The 14,024-nt window shown below is 50.2% G+C and overlaps 1 protein-coding gene across 5 annotated transcripts in view; it reads right to left on the bottom strand.

Annotated features, from left to right (window-relative positions):
* The window catches only part of LOC140430792 (uncharacterized), a 145,027-nt gene extending 132,740 nt beyond the window's left edge, over positions 1-12,287 (bottom strand). For all 5 annotated transcript variants that reach the window (XM_072518483.1, XM_072518486.1, XM_072518487.1 and 2 more), the window contains exons 1-2: positions 12,261-12,287; positions 6,107-6,201 (exon numbers count right to left, since the gene is read on the bottom strand). In XM_072518483.1, the coding sequence (XP_072374584.1) occupies positions 6,107-6,170 (64 nt within the window). In that variant the 5' untranslated portion in view covers positions 6,171-6,201; positions 12,261-12,287. The remainder of the gene's footprint in view (positions 1-6,106; positions 6,202-12,260) is intronic.
* Between the last annotated feature and the right edge of the window lie 1,737 nt (positions 12,288-14,024).

The following is a 14,024-nucleotide window of genomic DNA, read 5'->3' as shown; positions in this document are numbered from 1 at the left end:
AAAAAGAACGTTTGGGACAAAGTGGTGGGGTGATTACATGGGGTGAAGGGGGGGGAAATGGGGGAAGAGATGATTTCCCAAGTTGTTAATCCTGCGACCCTGTAACTTTTCTCTCTTCCCCATGTCGTGCGGGAGGGGGGTAGGGAGGATGGGGTGCTGGGGGTGCCGGCCATTGGGGGCGGGGCCAAAAGGGAAGCGCAGGCTTTGTTCCCGCGCTATGGTAATCATGGCGGGAACAGGGAAGCAGGAAGGAGGGGGCCTCGCACAGTGGGAGCCGAGGTCATGGGGGGAAGCCGAGGTCGGCCAGAGTTTGCTGACTTCTGGGAGCAACATGGGGGGTGCAATTACGCTAGAAAGGGATCTAGCGGGGGGGGGGGGGGGGGGTTAACTGGGTTGCTGCTGCTGGGGAGAAGGGGGAGCTGGTATGGGGTGGGGTGGTCGGGGCGGGAGGGCGCCGTTGGGGGGAGATATGGCTACGTGGGAACCGGGAGAGGAGCTGGATTGAAAAAGGAGATGGCTAGTCGACAAGGGGGGGGGGGTAAAGAGCCCCCCAACCCGGCTGATCACGTGGAATGTGAGAGGGCTGAACGGGCCGATTAAGAGGGCACGGGTACTCGCACACCTAAAAAAACTTAAGGCAGATGTGGTTATGCTGCAGGAGACGCATCTGAAACTGATAGACCAGGTCAGACTTCGCAAAGGATGGGTGGGGCAGGTGTTTCATTCGGGGCTAGACGCAAAAAACAGGGGGGTGGCTATATTAGTGGGGAAGCGGGTAATGTTCGAGGCAAAGACCACAGTGGCGGATAGTGCGGGCAGATACGTGATGGTTAGTGGCAGATTGCAAGGGGAGGCGGTGGTTTTAGTGAACGTATACGCCCCGAACTGGGATGATGCCAATTTTATGAGGCGTATGTTGGGACGCATCCCGGACCTAGAGACGGGAAAGTTGGTAATGGGTGGAGATTTTAATACGGTGCTGGACCCAGGGCTAGACAGATCGAGGTCCAGGACCGGAAGGAGGCCGGCTGAAGCTAGGGTGCTCAAGGACTTTATGGAGCAGATGGGAGGAGTAGACCCCTGGAGATTTAGTAGACCTAGGAGTAAGGAGTTTTCGTTTTTCTCCTATGTCCACAAAGTCTATTCACGGATAGACTTTTTTGTTTTGGGAAGGGCACTGATCCCAAAGGTGACGGGGACAGAGTACACGGCTATAGCTATTTCGGACCACGCTCCACATTGGGTGGACCTGGAGATAGGGGAGGAAAAAGAACAGCACCCACCCTGGAGAATGGACATGGGATTATTGGCAGATGAGGGGGTGTGTTTAAGGGTGAGGGGGTGTATTGAAAGGTACTTGGAACTTAATGACAATGGGGAGGTTCAGGTGGGAGTGGTCTGGGAGGCGTTGAAGGCTGTGGTTAGAGGGGAGCTGATATCTATCAGGGCACATAAAGGAAAGCAGGAGGGTAAGGAAAGGGAGCGGTTGTTGAAAGAACTTTTGAAGGTGGACAGACAATATGCGGAGGCACCGGAGGAGGGACTGTACAGGGAAAGGCAAAAGGCTACATGTAGAATTTGACTTGTTGACTACGGGTAATGCAGAGGCACAATGGAGGAAGGCACAGGGTGTACAGTACGAATATGGGGAGAAGGCGAGCAGGTTGCTGGCCCACCAACTGAGGAAAAGGGGAGCAGCGAGGGAGATAGGGGGGGTGAGAGATGAGGAGGGAGAGATGGAGCGGGGAGCGGAGAGAGTGAATGGAGTGTTGAAGGCATTTTATGAAAGATCATATGAAGCTCAGCCCCGGAAGGGAAGGAGAGAATGATGTGCTTTCTGGATCAGCTGGAAATTCCTGAGGTGCAGGAGCAGGAGAGGGCGGGACTGGGAGCACAGATTGAGACGGAGGAAGTAGTGAAAGGGATTGGAAGCATGCAGGCGGGGAAGGCCCCGGGACCAGACGGATTCCCAGTGGAATTCTATAGGAAATATATGGACTTGCTGGCCCCGCTACTGATGAGAACCTTTAATGAGGCTAGGGAAAGGGGGCAGCTGCCCCCAACTATGTCAGAGGCAATGATATCGCTCCTCCTAAAGAAAGAAAAAGACCCGCTGCAATGCGGGTCCTATAGGCCCATTTCCCTCCTGAATGTGGATGCTAAGATTCTGGCCAAGGTAATGGCAACGAGGATAGAGGATTGTGTCCCGGGGGTGGTTCACGAGGACCAAACTCGGTTTGTGAAGGGGAGACAGCTGAACACAAATATACGGAGGCTGCTAGGGGTAATGATGATGCCCCCACCAGAGGGGGAAGCGGAGATAGTGGTGGCGATGGATGCCGAGAAAGCATTTGATAGAGTGGAGTGGGATTATTTGTGGGAGGTGCTGAGGAGATTTGGCTTTGGAGATGGGTATATCAGATGGGTACAGTTGCTGTATAGGGCCCCAATGGCGAGCGTGGTTACGAATGGACGGGGGTCTGATTATTTTCGGCTCCATAGAGGGACGAGGCAGGGATGTCCTCTGTCCCCGTTATTGTTTGCATTGGCGATTGAGCCCCTGGCCATAGCATTGAGGGGTTGCAGGAAGTGGAGGGGAGTACTCAGGGGAGGAGAAGAACACCGGGTATCTCTGTATGCGGATGATTTGTTGGTGTATGTGGCGGACCCGGCGGAGGGGATGCCAGAGATAATGCGGATACCTGGGGAGTTTGGGGATTTTTCAGGGTATAAATTGAACATGGGGAAAAGTGAGTTGTTCGTGGTGCATCCAGGGGAGCAGAGCAGGGAAATAGAGGATTTACCATTGAGGAAGGTAACAAGGGCCTTCCGGTACTTGGGGATCCAGATAGCCAAGAATTGGGGTACATTACACAGGCTTAATTTAACGCGGTTGGTGGAACAGATGGAGGAGGACTTTAAGAGATGGGACATGGTGCCCCTGTCACTGGCAGGTAGGGTGCAGGCGGTTAAAATGGTGGTCCTCCCGAGATTCCTTTTTGTGTTTCAGTGCCTCCCGGTGGTGGTCATGAAGGCTTTTTTCAAGAGAATCGAGAAGAGTATTATGAGTTTTGTGTGGGCCGGGAAGACCCCGAGAGTGAGGAAGGGATTTTTGCAGCGTAGTAGGGACAGGGGGGTTGGCACTACCGAGCCTAAACGACTATTACTGGGCCGCCAATGTTTCAATGGTGTGTAAGTGGATGGGAGAAGGGGAGAGAGCGGCGTGGAAGAGATTGGAGAGGGCGTCCTGCAGGGGGACTAGCCTACAAGCAATGGTGACGGCACCGTTGCCGTTCTCACCGAAGAAACACACCACAAGCCCGGTGGTGGTGGCTACATTGAAAATTTGGGGGCAGTGGAGACGGCATAGGGGAAAGACGGGAGCCTCGGTGCGGTCCCCGATAAGAAATAACCATAGGTTTGTTCCGGGGAGAATGGATGGGGGATTTGGAGCATGGCAAAGAGCTGGGGTAGTACAATTGAGAGATCTGTTCGTAGATGGGACGTTTGCGAGTCTGGGTGCGCTGACGGAAAAATATGGGTTGCCCCAAGGGAATGCATTTCGGTATATGCAACTGAGGGCTTTCGCGAGGCAACAGGTGAGGGAATTCCCACAGCTCCTGACGCAGGAGGTGAAGGATAGAGTGATCTCAGAGACATAGGTGGGGGATGGTAAGGTGTCGGACATATATAGGGAAATGAGGGACGAGGGGGAGATCATGGTAGATGAGCTGAAAGGGAAATGGGAAGAGCTGGGGGAGGAGATTGAGGAGGGGCTGTGGGCTGACGCCCTACGTAGAGTAAACTCATCGTCCTCGTGTGCCAGGCTAAGCCTGATACAATTCAAGGTTCTACACAGGGCGCATATGACTGGAGCACGGCTCAGTAAATTTTGTGGGGTAGAGGATAGGTGTGGGAGATGCTCGAGAAGCCCAGCGAATCACACCCACATGTTCTGGTCATGCCCAGCACAACAGGGGTTCTGGGTGGGGGTGGCAAAGGTGCTTTCGAAGGTGGTGGGGGTCTGGGTCGAACCAAGCTGGGGGTTGGCTACATTCGGGGTTGCAGAAGAGCCGGGAGTGCAGGAGGCGAGAGAGGCTGATGTTTTGGCCTTTGCGTCCCTAGTGGCCCGGCGCAGGATATTGTTAATGTGGAAGGAAGCCAAACCCCCGGGTGTGGAGACCTGGTTAAACGACATGGCAGGGTTTATAAAGTTAGAACGGATCAAGTTCGTATTAAGGGGTTCGGCTCAAGGGTTCACCAGGCGGTGGCAACCGTTCGTCGACTACCTCACAGAAAGATAGAGGGAATGGAAAAGAAGAAAACAGCAGCAACCTAGGGGGGAGCGGGGAGAGAGGGGAACCGGACGGACTCTCAGGGATGTCATTGTATATGTATAGACACTTGTTATAGGTAATGTATATTGGATTGTTGGATTGTATCTTTGGAGAGTAACTATTTTTGACAAGGCAGTTGCCACTCAGTTTTGTTTTTATTTAAATATTATTTATTTATTTGTTTAAAATTGGCCACGGTTATTTATATTGCTTTGTTGTTGTTCAAAAGAAAAACTATGTACTGTTATGTTTGGCCACAAAATTTTGAATAAAATATATATTTTTTTAAAAACATACTTGCACTGTGGGTTGACACTATGTTAGGTCGACTGGAGACCTGAGGCTAACCTGACCAGACTACACTGCTAGCACATGGTAGACGTTAGTATTACTGATCACGGGCTCTGGCTGCCTCAGAGGCTGCATCCCAAACGAGTGGGAAAACTAGTGCCCTCTGGCTATATAGTGGCTGTGTCCTGTCTGGTGATTGGCTGCTGTGTTCTGTGTGTTAATTGGTCTTTCAGTGTGTCAGTCAGTGTCTGTCTCTGCACCATCATATACTTGTGTATATTATGACACCTCCAACGCACTGCTGTTGTTGGCCTCTCTGCAGCACCCACACTGCAAAGGAGGCCAGCAGCCCTAACAACAGGCCATGCTGAATAAACCTTCCAAAGCTGGAACCTGGCCACCATTGCTAATTGGATGGAGCTTCTAGAGGCGGCGTTTTAATTGGTCATCACTGGGAGGATCGTGTCCAAAGTTCTGCCACAGCCTCCTCTGGGTTCCCGATCTGGAATTGAGGCAGCCATAAAGATCACAAGCCACCTGGGAAAATTCAGCCGCATACCCTGCAACTAGGCATATTTAAGAGTACCAATTCAATCATAATTGTAATAAAGTGAACAAAGAAAGCTATTCCCTCTTTTTTGCTTATATTTGTGCATTTAATCTCAAAAGAATCTTTGTGCTTAATCGTCCTCTTTTTAAAAAATTTAGAGTACCCAATTTATTTTTTCCAATGAAGGGGCAATTTAGCGAGGCCAATTCATCTACCCTGCACATCTTTGGGTTGTGGGGCGAAACCCACGCAAACACGGGGAGAATGTGCAAACTCCACATGGACAGTGACCCAGAGCCGGGATCGAAGCTGGGACCATGATGCCGTGAGGCAGCAGCACGACCACTGTGCCACCGTGCTGCCACCTGAATCGTCCTATTAATACCAATAACTAAGGAGGTTGCACAGCTATGATCATGATATATTTTATTAAAATGTTTGTGGTTTTAACTTGCATATAGTCAGAGGATGATCATAGCTGAGGGATTATATTGGCATCATTAGTGCTTCAAACTCTTAGGTTGAGCAAAGAAACACAGGGCAACTTTACCATCAATCTTGATTTAAAGAATTGTATGACTAAATGAAAGGGCCATAATTGGCAGATTATGGGACAATGTCACAATTTATACAAAGGGACAAAAGAACTACTAGTGTGCAACTCCTATTTTCTTAGCTTCACGTACAGCCAAAGGATTTGAGTTTTTCAGTAAGCTCAGTAATAGAATCTAGGTTGACAGGAGTTAGACCTTGAATTTGTAATGCAGTTAGACTGGTCTGAAGCATAACTCTTGGAAACAAAGTATGGATGAAGATAATTTGCAGAATATAATTGTGGCTGCATGTTGCACTGTCCCAAGCAATTGGCATTTTTATTTGGATTACTGTGCCAGTGAGCTCTCCAGTTGTGGATGTTTTTTATTCTTACCCTGTTGCTGTCTTTCAACACTGATGTCACCGTGGGGTTCCAGCCTGATCGACATTTCTAACATGTCTTCACTCTTTACCACAAATAAGAGATTTCTGCATTAAAGATTTGAAACAGGAAAAATTCTATTGGGGAAAAGACAGACTTGGTAGCAACAGTATTTACAATGATAAATATTAAAATAAACTTATTTTCTAGCGTATAGCAATAATGGATCCTAGTATAATTTTAGAATAAATTCAACAAATATTGTTCAGCAGTATCCAGGAAGTTATAAAACAAAATAATAAATTGCTTATATGTAGCACTTAAAATGCCAAAGTCAATGGATTTTAGAATGGCTTGCCGCATTCCCCCTGTCCCCGCGATATGAGGTGGAAGCAGTTGGCTGTCTTGGGGGTTAGGAGCAGTAATTGAATGATTCGGAGTGAAGTTGGGAGAGGACCTTGGAAGCAGGAAATGGGTTTCAGGGAAGAGATGCGTTTGGAAAGTGCAAATACGAAAGACTTGCATTGATATAGGGCACGTTTGAACGGTCTCGTTGATCCCGACTTGGTGACGCGATGGGGCCATTAGATCTTGAGAGGCATCGCGAGATTCGCGACGTTCGGAAGTCTCATTAGATCCAACAGGATCTCGCGGGACATCACGATCTGGAGCTCAACATATTTAAATGAGCCTAATATTCCGGTGTCTGATTCTCCCGAGGCCAGGGAATAAACGCCCGCACCTGGAAGACTTCGCCATGGTGCCATTTCGCATGGTCCATACAAATGTAGACCAGGCGTAAAGACACCTGGAGGGGTCTCGGCCATTGGAGACCCCTGGGAGGTCAGGGACAGGGCAAGGTGGCACCCTGACTCTCCTTCTGGCACCTGTGCACCTTATCAATGCCAGGCTGGCACCTTAGTACTGCCACCTAGCACTGTCAAGGTGCCCAAGTGGCATTTCCAGGCTGGCAAGGGCATTGCCAGGGTGCCACTGCCAAGGAGGGGCCTGAGGGGAGGCTGTGTCCATGAAAGATGAGATGATGGGGTGTCTGAAGGATTGGGAGGGTGATGGGGGGGGGGGGTGAAGGATGGGTATGAAGGGGCCTCCTAAAATTTGGGGGGGCCAAAAAGGGGTGTTGGGAGTCCTGAAAGAGGGGGGAGGGCCCGGAAATGGTTTGGGAGCCTAAAAAAGGGGTCCCCTTCAGCGACCCCATACGGTGTATCCTCACTTGGAGGGGTGCAGGGTAATGCGCATGTTTTTGGGGGGTGACACTGTCTGTGGGTGGGGAACCCTCAAGCTCACTTTGAGATTGGGGCACCCTTTCAAAGTGGCGGCTCGATATCGGAGGAGCCAGTCTCGCCGTTGAGTTCAACTCACAATGCTGAAAAAATTTCCAAATGTGGGCCAGAGCGGGGGGGAAACTCAATTTAACGGCCGCATCATGCTTGAGCAAGAGCGCGACGCAGCCTTTAGATCGTGGGAGGTGTCAAAATTGGGAACCTGTTGGCTTCAATCGGTTCACTATCGAACAGTGGGAGCTATTTTAAATCAGACTGTGAGGCCTAGACACTGTGCCTGAAAACTGCAGGTCGCAACACAATAGACAGAGCAGCCAACATCTGAACGCCCAGGGACTGGGCCCCAGCACCAGGGACATTTCCGCAACTGAGAGTGGGTGTGTGCACCGGGGAGTGGACCAGCACCGAGTCCAAGTTACGTTACGAGTAGATGACTGGGGTTCAGTGACCACGAGCCCCCACTGGGGGTTACGCGGACAGGGTGTGTTAGATGGAAGGTGGGGGGGGGGGGGGGGGGGTAAGGAGCCATGGGAAACTGGAGGGTCCCGGGATGGAAGACACCGCTGGTTGTTCAATTCACCCTCCCTCTCCAATTACTTGCAGATATTACATAGGATGGATGCAATCTTGGACCCCGTGGAAGCTGCCCTCGCGGTGCTTCTGGCAGGCCAGGTGGCCAGACGCCGGAGAAGGCAGCAGTAGCAGCATCAACAGAGGCACGAGGTAGCGGCCCATGTGCAGGGCCCTGTCCCACACCCTGAGGACTCGGTCGCCCATCAGGCCAGGGAGGGACCCAGAGAGGGAAGTCCGCAACGGCCTAAGGTGTACAGGAGTCGTTGGTCGTTTGGGGAGATGTGGACAGCGTGTGCTGCAGGAGGCTCCGTCTCAACAAGGAGATAGTGCAGCACCTGTGCCATGCCCTCATGGACCTTTATGTCACTGGTTCACTCAAGGGCTCGAGCAGGGACTTCTGCAGCATTTCACAACCTACAGCCAACAAGTGCATCCATGAGGTCATGGATTCCCTGTCTGCCTGGGCAGCGGACTATATAAACTTTGATCTGAATGAAGCCAAAGCAGCAGGACTCTCACCATTGCCCCAGGTCCAGGGGGTAATGCATGTTCCCTGCACGCACCTCGGCAGCAAGGAGTGCTCTACATCAACAGGAAGGGGTTTGATTCCCTGAACGTCCAGCTTGTGTGCGACCACCACAGGAAGATTATGCACGTGTGTGCACACTTCCCACTCCACAGCGTCTCCACGGGCGGGGGTGCGGCAGGGGGGCAGTGGGAAGCTAGGATCATTCTGTATGCCATTAACAACTCACGTGTGACAAGTCATCTGGATGGCGGTGGTGGATTCTCACCTCTGTACAATACGGCAACCTCTACGTCGGTGACCGATCTGTCCTCGGCCACCCTGTGACCTTCAGGGTGCATTTAAAAAAAAATTTAGAGTGCCCAATTATTTTTTTTTCAATTAATGGGCAATTTAGCATGGTCAATCCAGCTAACCTGCACATCTTTGGGTTGTGGGGGTGAAACCCACGTAGACACGGGGAGAATGTGCAAATTCCACACGGACAGTGACTCAGGGCCGGGATTCGATTCTGGGTCCTCAGAACCGAAGTCCCAGTGCTAACCACTGCTCCACATGGCACCCTTCCAGGGCGCAATCTTCATAGGGGATGAGGACTCTGATGTCAGGCTGGGCCCTCTCTTGTTTGTTGTGGGCCAACTTCTCCTGCAGGACACAGGGGGCATCATGTTCTCGGTCACATTTCATCAGGTCCCGGGAATTTATCCATCTTGATCCGCTTTAATACCTCCAGCACCTCCATCTCTAATATGTACACTCCTCAAGACATCACTTTTTATTTCCCTAACATTCATGCCTTTCTCAACACTAAATACTAACGAGAAATATTCATTTAGGACCACTCCGATCCCTTGTGGATCCGCACAGAGAGGACCTTGTTTATCCTTAAGAGGCCCTACCCTCTCCCTAGTCACTCTTTTGCCCTTTATGTATCTGTAAAAGCTCTTTGGATTTTCCTTATCTGCCAAGTCAATCTTTTTGCCCTCCTGATTTCTCTTAATTCTACTCCGACAAGCCCTATACTCTTCAAGAGATCCACTTGATCCCAGCTGCCTATACATGTCAAATGCCTCCTTATTTTTGACCGTGGCTTCAATATCCCGAGTCATCCAGGGTTTCCTACTTCTACCAGCCTTACCCTTCACCCTAAGAGGAATGTGTTTACCCTGAACCCTAGTTCACACCCTTTTGAAAGACTCCCACTTACCAGCTGTCCCCTTGCAAACAGGCAGCCCCAATCAACTTTTGAAAGTTCCCACCTAATACCATCGAAATTGGCCTTGCCTCAATTTAGAATTTTAACTTTTGAGCAGAACTATTATTCTCCATAGCTATCTTAAAACTAATGGAATTATGGTCATTGGTCCCAAAGTGATCCCTCACTAACACTTCCGTCACCTGCCCTTCCTTACTCCCCAAGAGTAGGTCAGGTTTTGTCCCCTTGCTAGTCGGGTCATCCACATATTGAATGAGGAATTCTTCCTGCATGCACTCGACAGATTTCTCTCCATCCAAACCCCTAGTGCTATGGCTGTCCCAGTTAATACTATTACCACCCTATTTTTCCAGTAGCTATCTGTAATCTCCTTACATATTTGCTTCTTGATTTCCTGCTCACTATTTGGGGGCCTATAGTAAAGTATGATCAAAGTGATCCCACCCTTCTTATTTTGCAGTTCTACCCACATAGACTCGAGGAGAGAACCCTGGGATATAGCCCGTCTCTGTACTGCCGTGATACTGTCCCTAATCAAAAACACAACTCCCCCTCCTCTCCTATCTCCTGGTCTACCTTTCCTATAGCATCTGTACCCCAGAACATTGAGCTGCCAGTCTTGCCCCTCCTTTAGCCATGTTTCAGTAATAGCTGTAATATCCCAGTCCCATGTACCTATCTAAGCCCCGAGTTCATCTGCCTTGCCCATTAGGCTCACTTGTCAACAGCACATCCCTGTCCTGTGTGCTGACACGGCCTCATCTTGCATTGAAATAAATGCAGTTCAATCTGTTTCTCTGCCTTCCACTTTTCTCCTTACTGGCTTTGGTTTCTATCCCCTCTTTACTATCCTCTGACTTCCTGCATTGGTTCCCATCCCTCTGCCACATTAGTTTAAACCCTCCCCAGCAGCACTAGCAAACATCCCCCTAGGACATTGGTTCCAGTTCTGCCCAGATGTAGATCATCCGATTTGGAATGGTCCCACCTCTCCCAGAACTGATTCTAATGTCCCAAAAATCTGAATCCCTCCCTCCTGCACCATCTCTCAAGCCACACATTTATCCTGTCTATCATGTCATCCCTACTCTGACAACTGCTCCCACAATTCCCAGCGCTCCTGGAACTCCTCTCTCCGACTCTGCCCTTGGAGACTTACCAGTCACTTCTCTCCCTTGTAGCCTCAGCTGCCAGTTTTCTCCTCTCCCTGTCCCTCTTCCTCTTAACCAACCAAAAGTTACAGTTGAAATGAAACTCAGCTGACTCCTGTTTCAGGAATGCAACTAACTAGATTGCAACTTTTAATTACCCAAACTAAATAGCTAAATTACCCAATTAAGGACCTAATTTAGCTACAATTACTACATAACAATTAACCAACCAAACGTTACCCCACACCCATGGACAATGTCACCCCCCACAAACATGGGCACTACCCCACACCCTCCAAGTGAGGACACCCTACACTGGGTCCCTGTGGGACCCCCTCTTCAGGCTCTCCGAAGCCCTCTTACACCCCTTCCTTTCCAGGAGCCCCACCTGTCACCGCCTCCCCAAACCTCCCGGAGGACCCTACTTACCTGCCCTGCACACCCCCACCGTTCAAACTCCACCTCCACCTTCCTTTCATGGACATTGCCCCCCTCAGCCTCTGACCCTTGGCAGTGCCACCCTGGAACTTGGGCAGCCTTGCACTGGCACTCTGGCAGTGCTCCTGCCAGATTGGCAGTACCAACTGGGCTGGCATTAGCATGGTGCATACCTCTGTGCCCAACCAAGTCCAATGGGCTACATAGTGGCCCCAGTAGGCACCTTGGCCCCCACAGGGGCTACTGTGGATGGGCCACCAGTGGGTGACGGCTGGAGGGGGGTGGGTATGTGCGGGAGGGGTGTGCCGGGGGGTGGGGTGCAGGGGTGGGGGCACCCATACAGCTGATGTCACTCTGCAGAACCTGGTGCCAAGGTCAGTGGGTGCCCAGCAAGATCACCGCCATAATGGCGGTCCGTGTCTGGCCACCGCCCTAGTCCTGTGGGGGGTCACCCCAGCCACTTGGCCTGTTCCCCCATCCCCCCCTCCCTGGCCAGGCCCCTCCCCACCCCAGCCAGCTCAGCCAGGCACCCCCCCCACCCCAGCCAGTCGCTCCTCTCCGGGTCCTACCTCCTCGCTCTCTCCCTCAGCAGCCACCATGCTGGTTTCACAATTTTTGAAAGCACAAGGTGATCCAAGCTGTCAAGAATACCAGGTCGGGTCCGCTAATAAAATGCAAATGGAATTTACTGTACATGTGTTCTGATAAGCATTCACACCGCTGTCGATCTGACGGAGAATCGCGATTTGATTTCAAATTGGCGCCCGCCACGATGTTGGCGTCGGAACCTATTCTCCACCCAATCGGGTTTCGCAATTTTAGCATCGGCAAACGGAAAATCACGCTCCATAAATTCACACCTAGAAATGTTTCAGTAACTTCATCTAGACAATGTATAAAATCTATCTATTGTAATTGCAAAAAATATCAAATAACTTGAAAAAAACCCGAATTACAATACCATTATTGAGATGTCCAGTATTGCACTAGTACTGCAGTCAAACCTGAGTGACACTTCTTCCTGTTTCTGCAGTTAATTGTGAAGTCACAATGTAGGAGATCCATATGTCACATGGTTGTAAGTAACTTTCTGTTGCAGCATTATTTTGAGACAATGTTTATAAGCAAGCACTGAAATGGTTAGTGGGCATATAGTGGGTATTCATACTCTTGTAAAAATTCTTATTTACATGTCTAAGTTGCCCACCTTCACATTTTTCAACACTATCACCTTCCCTTTGATCTTCTTATTCCTCTAACTCTAGCCTCTTGTGAAACCCGCACCCTGTCCCCTTCACTTCACCATTAGTACCCATATCTAAAGCTGCCTAGCTTACAAATTCTGACCCCACCCCCCTGCACCTCCCCTAAACTCCTCCACCTCCATTCTTGCTTTTAAGATCCTCTTCAGATTATCTGTGACCGAGGATGGGATTTTCTGGTGCCGCTGAAGGTTAATGAATTTCTGGCTGACTGCCCAAATTTTCCGTTCCCACCCTGAATGTAAATCCTGACCCAAAGTTTAATCACATGATTAAACACTATCATTGGCCCAATGTTCATGTTAACCTTAAAAATAAAGTAAAGTTCCCATAGTCCCAGTGACCATTGGCTGCTTTCACCTTTGAGGGGGAGAGCTGACAAAATAAACACGTCATTTTTGGGTTGGCACTTTAAAAGTAAAATAAAGATAGTTACGGTCTTGCTGTTTATTTTGAGCTGCAACCCCCACCACACGCTCAACAACTCTGGGGTTACACCAGATTTGAGATGTTAAAATGGGGTCACACGAGGACAAACTTTGGAAACACTGGTTTAGAAGACTGAGAAATAATCTAATTGAGACATATATGAGTCCATATCATCCAAGTTCCAAGCACCCCAAAGAGGTGCTGGCTCACCCTTTCTGCTGCCCCCACCGGATGTATCGAGAAGCTCAAATTTCTGTTGGGTAAACGCTCTGCACTGGAAACCATCCAATACGCCAATTTAAAAAATAAAAAAAATTTAGAGTACCCAATTCATTTTTCCCAATTAAGGGGCAATTTAGCGTGGTCAATCCACCTACCCTGCACATCTTTGCGTTGTGGGGGCGAAACCCACGCAAACACGGGGAGAATGTACAAACTCCACACGGACAGTGACCCAGAGCTGGGATCGAACCTTGGACCTCAGCGCCATGAGGCAGAAATGCTGACCACTGCGTCACTGCTGCCTCCAATACGCCAATTTAAATCATGGACATCGGATGGTTTTCATTGTCTTACAGTAAGAGTTACCCAGAAAATGTTAGAAGAATTAAAACCACTTCTAACTCCTGAGTAACTATATTACACACTCCAACCACTCCCCCACTCTCCTGACCCTCCACAGGAAACCCTTACTTATACCCCTCCCCACAACACCCCCACTACACCCTACCCCTCCCAATCAACCCCAATACTCCATTGGATTCCCCAACACCCATGGGACCCCCCCCCCACTACGCTGCCTACCCACTGACTTTCCTCACTATGCCCTCAACTGCCTTCCTCACCCCCCCAAGTGCACCGTAACTTGACTAAACCCCCCCCCACTCCCCACGTGCACCTCCATCTCACCTCCACCACCTCACCTATCCCAACCCACAACTACCCTCTCCTCCCCAACGCCCCTCCCCTCACTGACCACCCTCCCCTCCCCATTAACCACCTGATGACCCCACCCCCCCCCCCCCCCCCGGCCC

Source organism: Scyliorhinus torazame, chromosome 10 (genome assembly GCF_047496885.1).
Source record: "Scyliorhinus torazame isolate Kashiwa2021f chromosome 10, sScyTor2.1, whole genome shotgun sequence".
Lineage (NCBI taxonomy): Eukaryota > Metazoa > Chordata > Chondrichthyes > Carcharhiniformes > Scyliorhinidae > Scyliorhinus > Scyliorhinus torazame.
Note: the sequence above shows the minus strand (reverse complement) of the source record. Positions and strands in the feature narration are given on the sequence as shown.